At 45.1% G+C, this 11850-nt stretch overlaps 1 protein-coding gene across 1 annotated transcript in view; it reads right to left on the bottom strand.

The window, feature by feature from the left end:
- Positions 1–8646, bottom strand: part of doc2g (double C2-like domains, gamma) — a gene marked incomplete at both ends in the record, with an annotated part of 29493 nt that extends 20847 nt beyond the window's left edge. Inside the window, 4 exons of the mRNA XM_084561260.1 lie at positions 1700–1809; positions 6994–7068; positions 7682–7761; positions 8259–8646. Of these exons, the coding sequence (XP_084417386.1) occupies positions 1700–1809; positions 6994–7068; positions 7682–7761; positions 8259–8646 (653 nt within the window). The remainder of the gene's footprint in view (positions 1–1699; positions 1810–6993; positions 7069–7681; positions 7762–8258) is intronic.
- Positions 8647–11850: the final 3204 nt, after the last annotated feature.

Below are 11850 nucleotides of genomic sequence, written 5' to 3'. Positions count from 1 at the left end.
TAATAGAACATATTTCATTTGACTGCAGTATGGCTCAGTTTAAGAACACACTTTGCACTGTCCGGGGTATCAAGCCAGTCCACAGAGAGTCTGTGCAGCGTCCTCCTGCTCGGCAGCGCGCCGAGCACGGGGATCAAAGAGTACAGCATCCCCTCCTCTGCGCCCTGCTGAGACCAGCAGAGCAGGCTCCAGCAGGGCGCAACCCAGTGAGTAAACATCTCTCTGGGGCTCCCTCTCACTCCGTTTCTCCATTCTCTGAATGGTGCTCGGGAGTAATGAGAACAGAGTCTGTTTATTGGCTGAGGTATTGTGCTGGCGCTGGAACACATCCAGACAGAGTTTGAGCAGATTTTCTTCCTCCCTCTCTCTATGCTCGATGCTTGCTTTCCGCTGCTCGCTGTCAGAGAGCGTCTCATTCACTCTGGCTCATTCGCTGTCTCACATTTCTCACTGTCCTCATTCTTTCCTTTTTTTGGCTCCCCTTAGAGTAAACTCCACCCCGTCGCTCTCCTCTTATTTTTTTTTCTCAGCTAAGTGAATTTCCTCATTGATCACTTTATCCATCTTACTAGCCACACTGTCTTTGCCAATCTCCCTCTCTCTCTCTTTTTCAATTGACCCTTGGGTTCTCTCTGTTCAGTCATCCTCGTCAGTCTTGGTCTCCCTAGTTTGCTCTCCCACACGCCTCATCTGTCACTCAAAATCATTCACACTTTCTGTCCTGCTCTCTGTGTTTATCATGGCAGACCCCCCCCCCCCCCCCTTGTCTTGCTTGACACTGGTCACACTCCTCCTCCTCCTCCTCCTCCTCCTCCTCATTTTGGCTACCCAGGGCCCCCATGCTGGTTTGTGGCTGTGGGCTATGTCCTTGAACAGAGGTCAGGCGGGTTTCCTCTTGTGTAAGGGGTCTCTCCTCAAGCAGATGTTCGTGTGTTACATGTGTGTGTGTTTGGGGACAGAGAGTAAATGTTATTTCTGAATCTGTGTGCTTATAAAAGCTCAAGGACGTGTGTTGTTTGCATACGTGTGCGAGTATTTTGTCTACGTACAGAGGAGGGGCCACGCACGTTCCTCCCTTCCAGTGATTGCCCTTGACGTACACACAAGAGGATAAGTACACACCTGACTGCCTGCATTTGTACGTGTGATGAGATTTGCATGTGTTCCTGCTTGAGTGTGTGTGTGTGTGTGTACGTGCTTGTATACGTCTGCTTCGCATTTCCTCAGGATAAACAATGCCATCCGAACCTATTATGAGTCCGCTGAGTAAACTGACACTGATTGTGCGCAGCGCACACGTTCACAAGTAAAACACACTTGAAACTCTTGTCTCTGAATCAACATACACATGCAGGGTGACACGAGTGCGTCAGACTTTTTGGGCCAAGATGGCTACGTTTGACCTCAATCACTCCACACGGAGAGAACTGTGGGAAGGAGGGGGCGGAGACTCACGGAAACAGCCAACACCTGAGCAGTTACTGCAGCAACAGCAAGTGGAACAGTTGGCTGGTGTCTCCCGGCTGCAATAATGAATTATAGTAGCTGGAAAAGACCGCTGGGAAGCACAGACTGCTGCTGGCAGTTCACTGGGGCGCTGGTAGCATGAATCGCCATCCTCTGCATAACAAACTTGTCATATGGCCGTTTTGGGGAGTAGCGCTAATGAGTTTAGTGAAATTCGGAGCAGAGCACCTACCTGAGCGTTTTGGTGGTCATGTCAGCTGCTGTGATGCCGTGATACACCAGCGTTTCATTCCACACTGGATTCAGCGTATTCTTCAGGGTTTTTGTGCGTAGCTTGTTGGCCTACAGAGGAAAAGAGAAAGAACTATGAAAAGACAGCCCTCCATATACAGGATAAAAGGAGAGTGGGGAAAGGGCGAGGGAGCAAATTCATCACATGTGAACGAGAGAAAGAGAATAAAAGATCCTGAGAATGTAGCAAAAACGGGTGATAAAAGATCAAGAGAGAGAGAGGAAGAGAAAGAGTGGGGAAACATCATTCATCTCTGTCCCTCAGGAAACCTCAGACATCTGCTGCCTACTTTGGAGAAGAGAGTGAGAGGACGAAAGGCTTCCCTCGCCTCACCTGTTCGTCTGTCTCCTGCCTGACATGAAAAGGCAGTGCATTAACACCGGCCCCGACCTCCAAAACAAGCACTGTGTCTCAACACAACAGAGCGCGGCAGCCAATTAAACTGCACAACACAATCAACATGAAAAATTAAAGCTTTGCAGGAGAGGAAAACCCACGAGCCCCTAATAGCTTCTCCATCCATAAATAAAGTCTGCAGCCACTAGCTACCTCATTTCACATATTTGCCTACAGGACATCTTTATCTTGTTTTTATTTCGGAGTGGATTCATAAACCTTTCTAGAAAATGGGTCTGGATCCTGAGAAGTTTACTGACTCCCAAGATACAATTTCTACACACCTCTGTGGTTTAAATGCTTATGATCTACAGATATTTAGTCATTAAATGCTGGATTAAGTAGACCCTGTAGAGCTATAGGCAGAACTAATTGGATGTCCCACGATGCAGAAATGGCATTTTTCATTTCTTCCAATCAAGTATTATTTATTATTTTAATAGTGACTAGAAATGTATAACATATAATAATCATTTTTTTATGATTTTGTGGTTGTGGAGCAAAGCAGGAAGTGACGGGATGAGAGAGAATGACATGCAGCAAAGGGCGTAGGTTGGAGTCAAATCACTCCTTCAGAGATGACTATAGCTTCAGTTCATTAGTAATATTGTGTTGAGGAGTTTAGAATAAATATATCATTAAAGAGATGATAATGTAGAGCATGATTTTCACTCTCAAAACAATAATAAAATAATAATTATCAAATGGATCCTACTAACAAGAATAATCTCTGTAGCCAAATTCCTCTTTGCCAAAGAGCTCCACTGTGCCTGCGGGCATTTAGCACTGCATTTCTACAGAAATGAGCCTCATCATTGTTACAACGATGAGGCTCATTTCTATAGAAACCATTGCAACGATGAGGGTGAGCCTTTTAACCGTGTACACAAGCTCCTGTAGTTTATGTTGCATCGATCCCACATCGACCACACGGCTGTAAATATTCAACAGAGCGTGTTAATATGCTGCTTAAAACAGTCCCCAACAAATGCACTAAAAGCTACCTGCTGTTTTGGAAAAATATTCAGCGGTTCAGCACAAAAATGTGCGTTCACAATGCATTTTGTACGGAGATTGGAAACAACTGAAGACACTGAAGGAAGGATTAACGTGGGATTTGTTGAGACAACATGGAATTTGGCCAGTTTTATCTTTTAAATTACTCAACAGCAGGTGAAGTGTGTGGAGATATATCCACCTGGATTAGTTGCAAAAGAAGCATATACAGTATTTAGATCAGTCATTAATAAGAACCTGGCTATTTTACACTAAATGTTATCTGCCTAGTAAGTAATACAGTTACTTATAATACTATTACAGTTACTTACAGTACTATTATAGCTACTGTCATACATCTTTGACAACATTTTGAATCAAAGGTATTTTGACACTGTGGCATGGCTAAATATACTTTAAGTGCAACTTTACCCCCGACTCTGTGGCTTACTCCATCCAATGCATAATTTTGAAAGATGTGTGTGTGTGCGTTATTTGAAAAAGGAAAAAAAAAAGACAGGGAATAGGCTGAAGGCTGAAGCACCTGGGGGGCATGATGTGTGAGGCAGGAGTTGCTCGGTGTCAGCTTTTTATATCTCATAACTTCTCTCCTTCACTCTGGATGAATTTTAATACAATCCAGCAGAAAGAGCATGAAGTCAGATGTTTTGAGACTACAGGGACTTATTACTGGTTTTAAATAGATAGGAGAAAGTACCCCCCTTTTTTTTGTGTGTGTGTGTGCACTGCAGGAATTGAGAACATTGTTAGGACAGTTTCTGCTCCTGTGTAGGGTCGGCACCTCCCTCGCACAGGAGCAACCTTAAAAAACACATTTATGCAGCACCAGACACTGCCTTTATCAAAAAAAAAAAAAAAGAGGTTTAAATGTCACCAAAAAAATGTCACAAAGAACTAAATCGTATTACTATACCAACCTCCAGCCAGTCATTAGGTTAATTTCCCATTCCTGTTAAGTTCCTATTGCTGCTACGAAGACAAACAGACCAAAAACCCCCAAAGTTGTAAAGTTCTTGAGGGACTTTGGTTCAAAACAGTGAATTAAATGTGGTTAACCAGAGGTCCCTTCCTACCTATTTCCAGTCTGCTGCCCTGCACTGCATAAATCTGGATATTGTTACTTCTACACAGCCTGAAAAATAAATCCCATCACACATGGCTGTGCAATGATTTCTGCTGTATTTACGTGTTAAATGATCACTCAGAGAGAAAGTTAGAAGCAAACTCATTTTTTCACTCTGAGTGCACAGCACATCAGCCTCATCTGGAGGAGGTTTCAGACCAGAGGCGACGAAAGTGCAAAAGAGGGCAGCACACCTCTGATTAGAGGGTGTTAACATTGTTCATTAACGCAAACTTCATGACGTAAAGAAGTCCCAAACTGTTGACTCACCGTCAGCGCTGGCGTTGCAACGTTCAGGATGATTTCAGTAGCTGCATACATTTGGTATAAATGTCACGCGTTTGATCACTTTCAAATTACATTATTTAGTATACAGATCAAAAAGCTCATTTATGCATGCAGTGCTTCTTTCAGTAAATGATCTGCTGCCTATGCAAATTTATATACATTCAGTCCAGGAAGTGTATACACTCCTCTTTTTAATGCACTCCTGCTCATGCCTGAGCCTTTGGATGCCTCCGCTATCTTTCTTTTCCATTCTGCTTCAGCCAGCCTCCTGCTACAGTGCCTCAGACCCAGATGCTAAACCCTCTCTGCCACCCTCTTTCTCTTGGTCTGTTTTTGTCCCCACATCACATTGCATTGTTCTGCCTGTGCCGCCTCACCTATTCTTCTCTCTCCTCCCACGACTTTCCCCCTTTTCATTCTCCTTTTTCTGCTGAAAACTTGCAGCTTATCAACAAGAGTCAGCCCTCCAGACCTGGGTCCATCAAGGGAACAAGTGTTTTCGATTCATGTCATTTATTTGATTCATTAATGTGCGGGAGGAGCCGTGCACAGACAGAGTCCCGGCTCACGGTGGTGTCTCACAGCTGTATGTGTGCCAGCACAACTCAACAGAACCAATAATCATCACTCCTTTTTGACTGAACTGGGTTGGTTTTCTGAGCACATGCTCCACCGACAAACACTTTAAACACTAGTCCCCTTTCGCTGCCCTCTGTCACTCCCTGTCTTCATTTCCCGCCGTACTAGTGCTTCTGCATCTGTTTCTAAATGTTTAATCTCTACTCCTCCATCTGTCCATCACACTCTTCCTTCCTTTCTCTCGGCCTGTCTTCATGGATCTTTTTACTTATTTCACACTTCCTCTTACTCAGTCCCTGCTTCCCAGAGCTGTGAGTAAACAGAGTCTAGCTGTGAGTAGATTTTCCATGCACCTCGGTTAGGCATGAGCAGACGAATATACCAATGACCATCACAGAGGCAGCGAGACACTACTCTCTCTGCATGTTTATGTGTGAGGAAAAGAGAGGTAGTGATGGAGAAGGAGGGAGGGATGGCGGGAGCTTCTAAGTGTGGCTGTGACTAAACCCTTAGCATGTGTCTGCATAGACACAAGGTCATGCGCTGCATGTATAGCAGCATGCGCTTGTAATCACAAGACGGCACGCTTCAGTGTATTCCAGCTAGAGAGGGAGTTCTGGTGGATGTGTGAAGGAAAGAAAGGAAGGAAGGAAAGAAAATGTTTGGGGAAGAGGAGAAGATTCCTGAAGCCTTTTGAGCTCCGGATTAGTCATCACAAAGATCACATACTGAGTCTGGACGTGGACAGGAGTGGATGTGTGAGTGTGTGTCCGTCATCCTCACTTCTACGTACGTGCGCGCGCTCCCACTTCTCGGGTGACGTGGCTGGTGGGTATTTAGCAAACAGTAGTTCATGGGCACTTACCTACTCATTGACGCTTTTCTCTGCGCGCCCCCCCTCCACTACCACCACCACCTATATCGCCCCTCTCCCCCCATCAACACTTGCCTGTTGACGTGAGCCGTGTAACAATCCTCCCTGTTTCCATGACAACCACCTGCTGCTGTCCTCCCCTCATCTGTCTCCCCCTCCCTTTCTCCACCCTCCCTCCCTCGCAGTTGTCTCCCCTCCTCTGCGCACACTGTTGGTATTTCAAGGTCAAAGAGGGTCAGAGGCAGACAGTGAGATAGAGACAGAGATAAGGGTGGGAAGTGGGGAAAGGAGACTGATAACAACGGGAGAGGAGACGGACAGAGGAAGTCTGGAGGACAAAAATCCCCCAGACGTTGTTATTGTTGGCACCTTAAACCTCAGACCTCATTTGCCTTGTTCAACCTATCTTGCCTCCGTGTCCTCCCGTGCACTTATCGTAACCCCAGTTCTGGCCTACCTGGAGCCAAAATGGCCGACAACAGGTTGCTTTCTGCCGCAGCTCGGGGTTACTGTTGCGGCCAGCCTCATCTTTCCCGATGCTTTAGCTGAAAACAAGACAAGAGCGGTGCAGCCGACCAGAACGTGTTCGTGCTCAATAAAGCAGAGCGCTGGGCGGGACACATTAAGCAGTAACCAACCGAAATGCTCCCCCGATCAGCGGCTTGAAACAACACACTAAATTAGTCCGAAGCCAAGGTTGCAATTTTTGCAAGACTGCTTTAACCTTTTCACAGGGTTTGACAAACAAGAAGTGACAAGGGAGGTTTTCATTGACAAAACAAAAAAAGTGTGATTCTGCAAAAGATGTTTACCGTTTCAAGGCTTTTGAATAATTGATGTTTTACTGCAAGTTACTGTGTGATGTACAAGTTTAATGAGTCTGTGTCAGCGTCTGGGGCAGTTCAGTGCGGTAGTATGTTACGTTAATCGTCTATGAGGTAAGGTTGGAGCATTGACCTTGCTAGCCCCGGGGAGAAGATGAAGCTTGACGTATGGATCGGCCAGCCCATTGGAGTCCATGGCTTTCAGTCCCTGTGGGCACAAGCAGACATGTGCGCGCACACACACACACACACACACACACACACGCACACACACACACAGCAGTGTCAAAGGTGACGTCATCATGCCCTCGAACACCTCACGCAACTGACAGGGTCAAAACGACAGAGAATATGACAGACCTCCTCTACTGTAGTTACATCTCTATCGTGCTCCTGGGTGTTTCTTTCTATGCCAGTATGTTCTACACTCCTCGAGTCCTTTGTGTTGTCGTCCTCAAGAGAACCATTCAGCGAGATTTACATAATTAACATCACGTGTCAGTTGACAACATGAAGCGCAAACTCTTGTGTGTCCTTGTGCGATGGCCACACCGACTGTGTCTGCGGGAGCGACCTAGCCACATTATCCAACATCGCGCAGTGCCGCGAGACGATTTTATTTTGAAATGACAAGCTGACGAGTGTGTTGGGCGAACATGTCCCTTTTGTAAAAGGTTGAGAGACAGCAGTCTCTGACGTCTTGTGCTAACGTAAACGCGTGTACAGGCGAATTGTTTTTATTGGGCCTTCAAGGACGATTACGCAACCGCACGCAGACAGACGGGCGGTTTATATGAAGATGATATCACAATTGTGTTTACCTTTGCCTTGTGAATAGTACAATGGAGACAGTTGTTGTCTTGATCAAAGAGCAGGTTGAACTCCAGCGTTCCTAGGTAGGCTGAAAAAAAAAAAAAAAAAGAAACAAACCACAACAATTACTGTCAGTAAAAAGCACAAACACATTCATTCAAACACATACACACTCACTCAGCAGCTCTGAGTCACATTCGCAGCAAATGGCTCCTTAAAAACGCGAAGCTGCCTAATATGAATTGATCTGTCTTGTTTGATTACTGTTTGGGAATGAGCTGAAAGTAGTGTCCCGCTATTGCGACATTGTGTAATAAATCATCACGGCCACTGTGTCACATCAAAGTAGGAGTGACAAACACTTTTGGAAATATGCTTGCCTCCACAATTACTCTGCGAGCATATGTTGGGCTTCCGAGGAAAAAATGTAGAAACTCAAATTGAGCCAAACGAGATGACGCTCCTCTCCCAAGATTCAGAATTGGCTGTGTTGTTTTTTAGAATGTATTCTTTTTTTTCTTTTACAAGAATGAACACACACAACCTTGAACACTGACCACAACTTTCCCACTGCTAAGAACTCACTGTCATCGTCATCAGAGTCGATCACCTCCTCCCTGCCTCCATCAATGTCCCCACTTCGCTCCCCATCCTTGTATCCTCCGCCCGTCTCCCCGTTGAAAGTCTCCTCTTTCAGGATTTTCTTCTCCCTGGGAGGCGGTGGCGTGCATGGGTAGTCGTGGAAACGTGGGAAGAAGTCTGAGATCTGTGGGATGGGGAGGATGGGCCCCGGGCAGACGTTAATGGCAAAGTGCTCCTGCATAGAGATCTTGACCGGCGAGGGAGGGGGCGGAGCGGTGGAGTGGGGGGTCGCTGAGGGGGAGGAGGCGGAAGAGGAAGGGGTGGAGGTGGAGGAAGGGGGGATGGCCAGGTGGGAGGTGGAGGGTGGAGGTGGGGGCTTGGAGACACTCATGTGGACTGTCAAACAGGACTATGGGATGAAAATGAAGACGTGAGTCGGAGAGAGAAAGAAATGAATGAGGTGAGAAAGACAAAGAATAAAAGCTGGGATCATAACAGTCATATCCTCGGCCTCCTGTGTGTTGGCAAGTCTCTGCGAGGTTATAAAGTGGCAGCAGGGGGTCAATTTGATTCAAAGACTTGAACACAACGCGTCTGAAACAGCCCGGAGAGAACCCAAAAATATGTTTCTGTTTTCATCCCGTTTTTCAATCCCGACTTCTCAAAAACCAAAATAGAATTTTCCAGAACCTTTGGCACTTGGAGTGTGACTCACACATCAAGTCAGCGCATCAAGTCTGCGCTCCAAATGAATATTCAAATATAGTGCTGTAAAGTATGAACAAGTGATGTCACTTGTGTATCTGCACTTCACTCTAATCCTTCTCTTATCTCTCTCATTCACTCTTCGCTCTCTCTCTCGCTCATGTGCACGTCCCCTGAGCAATATTTACATAATACCATTTGAAGCCTTTCTCAGTCCTCAACATATTTGTCGCCAAATGAGGCGAAATAACTGCTACCAAACTCCCTCCCCGTTAAACCACATGCTATCTTTTCCTCTTTTTCTCACAGTGATTAAGAAAGACTGAAGACGTTTTCTCTCGTGCACTCCCACGGCGCCGACGCGTCTTTAATATTTGACGAGCCAGTTTTGATTTTATTGGTCACAGAAACAAACTTCAAACTGGAATCTGGCAATGCCCCTTGTGCTTAATGGTGCCGTCCCAGATTAAAGCGTTAAAAATAACTAGATTATAAACACTGATTTGGTCTGCAACTAAAAATGACAGAACCACTTGCTGAACAAGCAACTAAATCACCACTGCTAACAGCGTTGCAACGTCAGGTCATTCGAGGATGTATGACAGCCGTCATGTCCTTATATGCTGTACATCACCATCATGTCACTGATGGTTAAGGGTGACTGGTGACCTCTGCTCCTTAATGTGTGTGCAGTTTGCGTGTGTTTAACATTTAGGACTATTATTCTTCCCCTCTAATCTTTTTCATTTCATTCGTTTGTTTGGAGACCGGTCACTTATCTTGTGTTGGTTGAAAAGACATATCAAAGTGTCGAGTCCAGTTCTGAAGTAATTTTCATAAAACATTAATTCACTGTTAACTAAAATAGACAGAAAATAATTGTGACTTATAATAGTATTAAGAAAAGAAGAGCTGTCCACATTTAAGGTTGACAATGATTAACTAGCTAACTTTGAGTTTTCCTTCATAGTTTACAAATTGAGCTAAGCCTTTGCAGGAATGTAATTCAAGATAAATTGTCCCTTTTCTATCTGATCTACTGGTATGGTGTCGTAACACAACATGCACGTTGCCAGAAGATTTATCATTTAAACTTAAAATTCTGTTGCGTGTAGAAGACATGCAAAAACGATTAAAAAAAACCACACTAAGGCTTGTAACACTAATACTCTCTAGCGCAGAATAAAACATACTGAATCTCTCTCACATACATTTACATATGTACATGCGTATGTTCCGAGGCAATCCGTCAATACACACCCATATCAGACAGAGCGAGACTTACACTCAGTTGTAAACTTGCATTTCCGAGAGCACATCCCACCTTCTTCACCAAGTTACCCTACCTCACAGACATGTTAAGACCCTGAGAGCAGATGGAGAACCCAAACTGCCAGTTCCTATCTCCAGTACCGACACTCAGTCAGTCATTCACACCGCTCTTATATAACGCCACCCAAATTCACTCATTGGGGTACCCACAAATCATCACTTGCAGCAGGTTGCTTACAAACTCATCCGCTCTCATCCTTTTACAGACTGAGACGGCCACATGCAGGCTCATGTGCGCAGATACACTTTAAGACATTCGCACTCACAGATATAGCCACCCATAAAAACGTACCCAGGGACAGTCTTCATCTGTGCCGGCACTCCATCTTGCCTTCTCTCACGTCCTCTGTCTCACACACTATGAAGCATGCAGCCCAGCTTTGAGTCAATATATCCCTCTGTACTCCCTCGCCGTCTCTCTCTCTTTCTCTCCCCGTCTCTGTTCATGGTTCGCTCTCCTCTTCTCCTCTCCCGTCCCTCCCTCCTTCCCTTCCCCTTTAGTTGTGACGTATCCAGTTAAAATCCCCCACCGTTTGTTTTTCAGGCTGCACACAGCACTGTCACTCACTTTCTCAGCAGTGGGGAGATTTAAGGAAACCCGGGAAAGGGGTGGTGGTGGTGGTGGTGGTGGTGGGGTGGGGGGCTGAGAGTATGAGCTTTTGTGGTGGATGAGGCGAATGCAAGGAGCGCAAAGACAGAGGGACAGAGAGAGAGTGACAGACAGACAGAGCAGACCAAGACAGAGAGACATACGGGGAGAGGAAACCAGCATCACACAGACGCACAGACAAACGCAAAGCGACACCGGCAAAGGCAAACGCACAGAGGGGCAGATATTTACTGCACTTGAGAGGAAAATGAGTGTGAACACACTGAAGGCACACAACAGGAAATATTGCTCTGGGATGAAAGAGAAAAATAAATTACCAGCTGAAGGACAGAGACATGAAATTAAATCAACATGTCGGCTGAGCTGAAGAAAATACACTGCCAGCCATTAATTCACACTGCCGGAGTACTCTGTGTTGGCTGCTGAGTCCGGCTAATATCAGACAAGCATATGTGTGTGTGTTTGTCTGTATGCGACCAACTGTAGCAGCTCTCATAGTAAGGGTTGCCATCTGTCCCAGTGATAAAATGAATCAAAGAAAAATGATACACCAATAACACCAAGGACTTTTTGTTGCAAATCACTGGTGGACAAAAGACTGAGTGGATGAGAAAGTGTGAAATGCTTGGAGTTTCAAATACAAAGGTAGATTTCACATTGTTTTATCTCTTTGATACTTATTTTAATCCCAAATCAGTCTTTTTGGATTTCTTTTTTTTTTTAATAACGGCTTATTTATAAGAGGTTTAACAGGGATTCAGATTTGTCCGTCCTCTATTAATTCCGAGTCACACTGCAGGATAACATATTGTAGATCTAAGTCTATTAATGACTTTCACGCTATAAAAATCCAAAGTGAAGTTGGTGCTTCAATACTTATTACAATACGTATTATACATGTAGCTCAAAAGAAAAAGACCTAAAAAAAGCCGCAGCATATGTCTGGTC

This window comes from Chelon labrosus, assembly GCF_963514085.1.
Source record: "Chelon labrosus genome assembly, chromosome: 2".
Lineage (NCBI taxonomy): Eukaryota > Metazoa > Chordata > Actinopteri > Mugiliformes > Mugilidae > Chelon > Chelon labrosus.
Note: the sequence above shows the minus strand (reverse complement) of the source record. Positions and strands in the feature narration are given on the sequence as shown.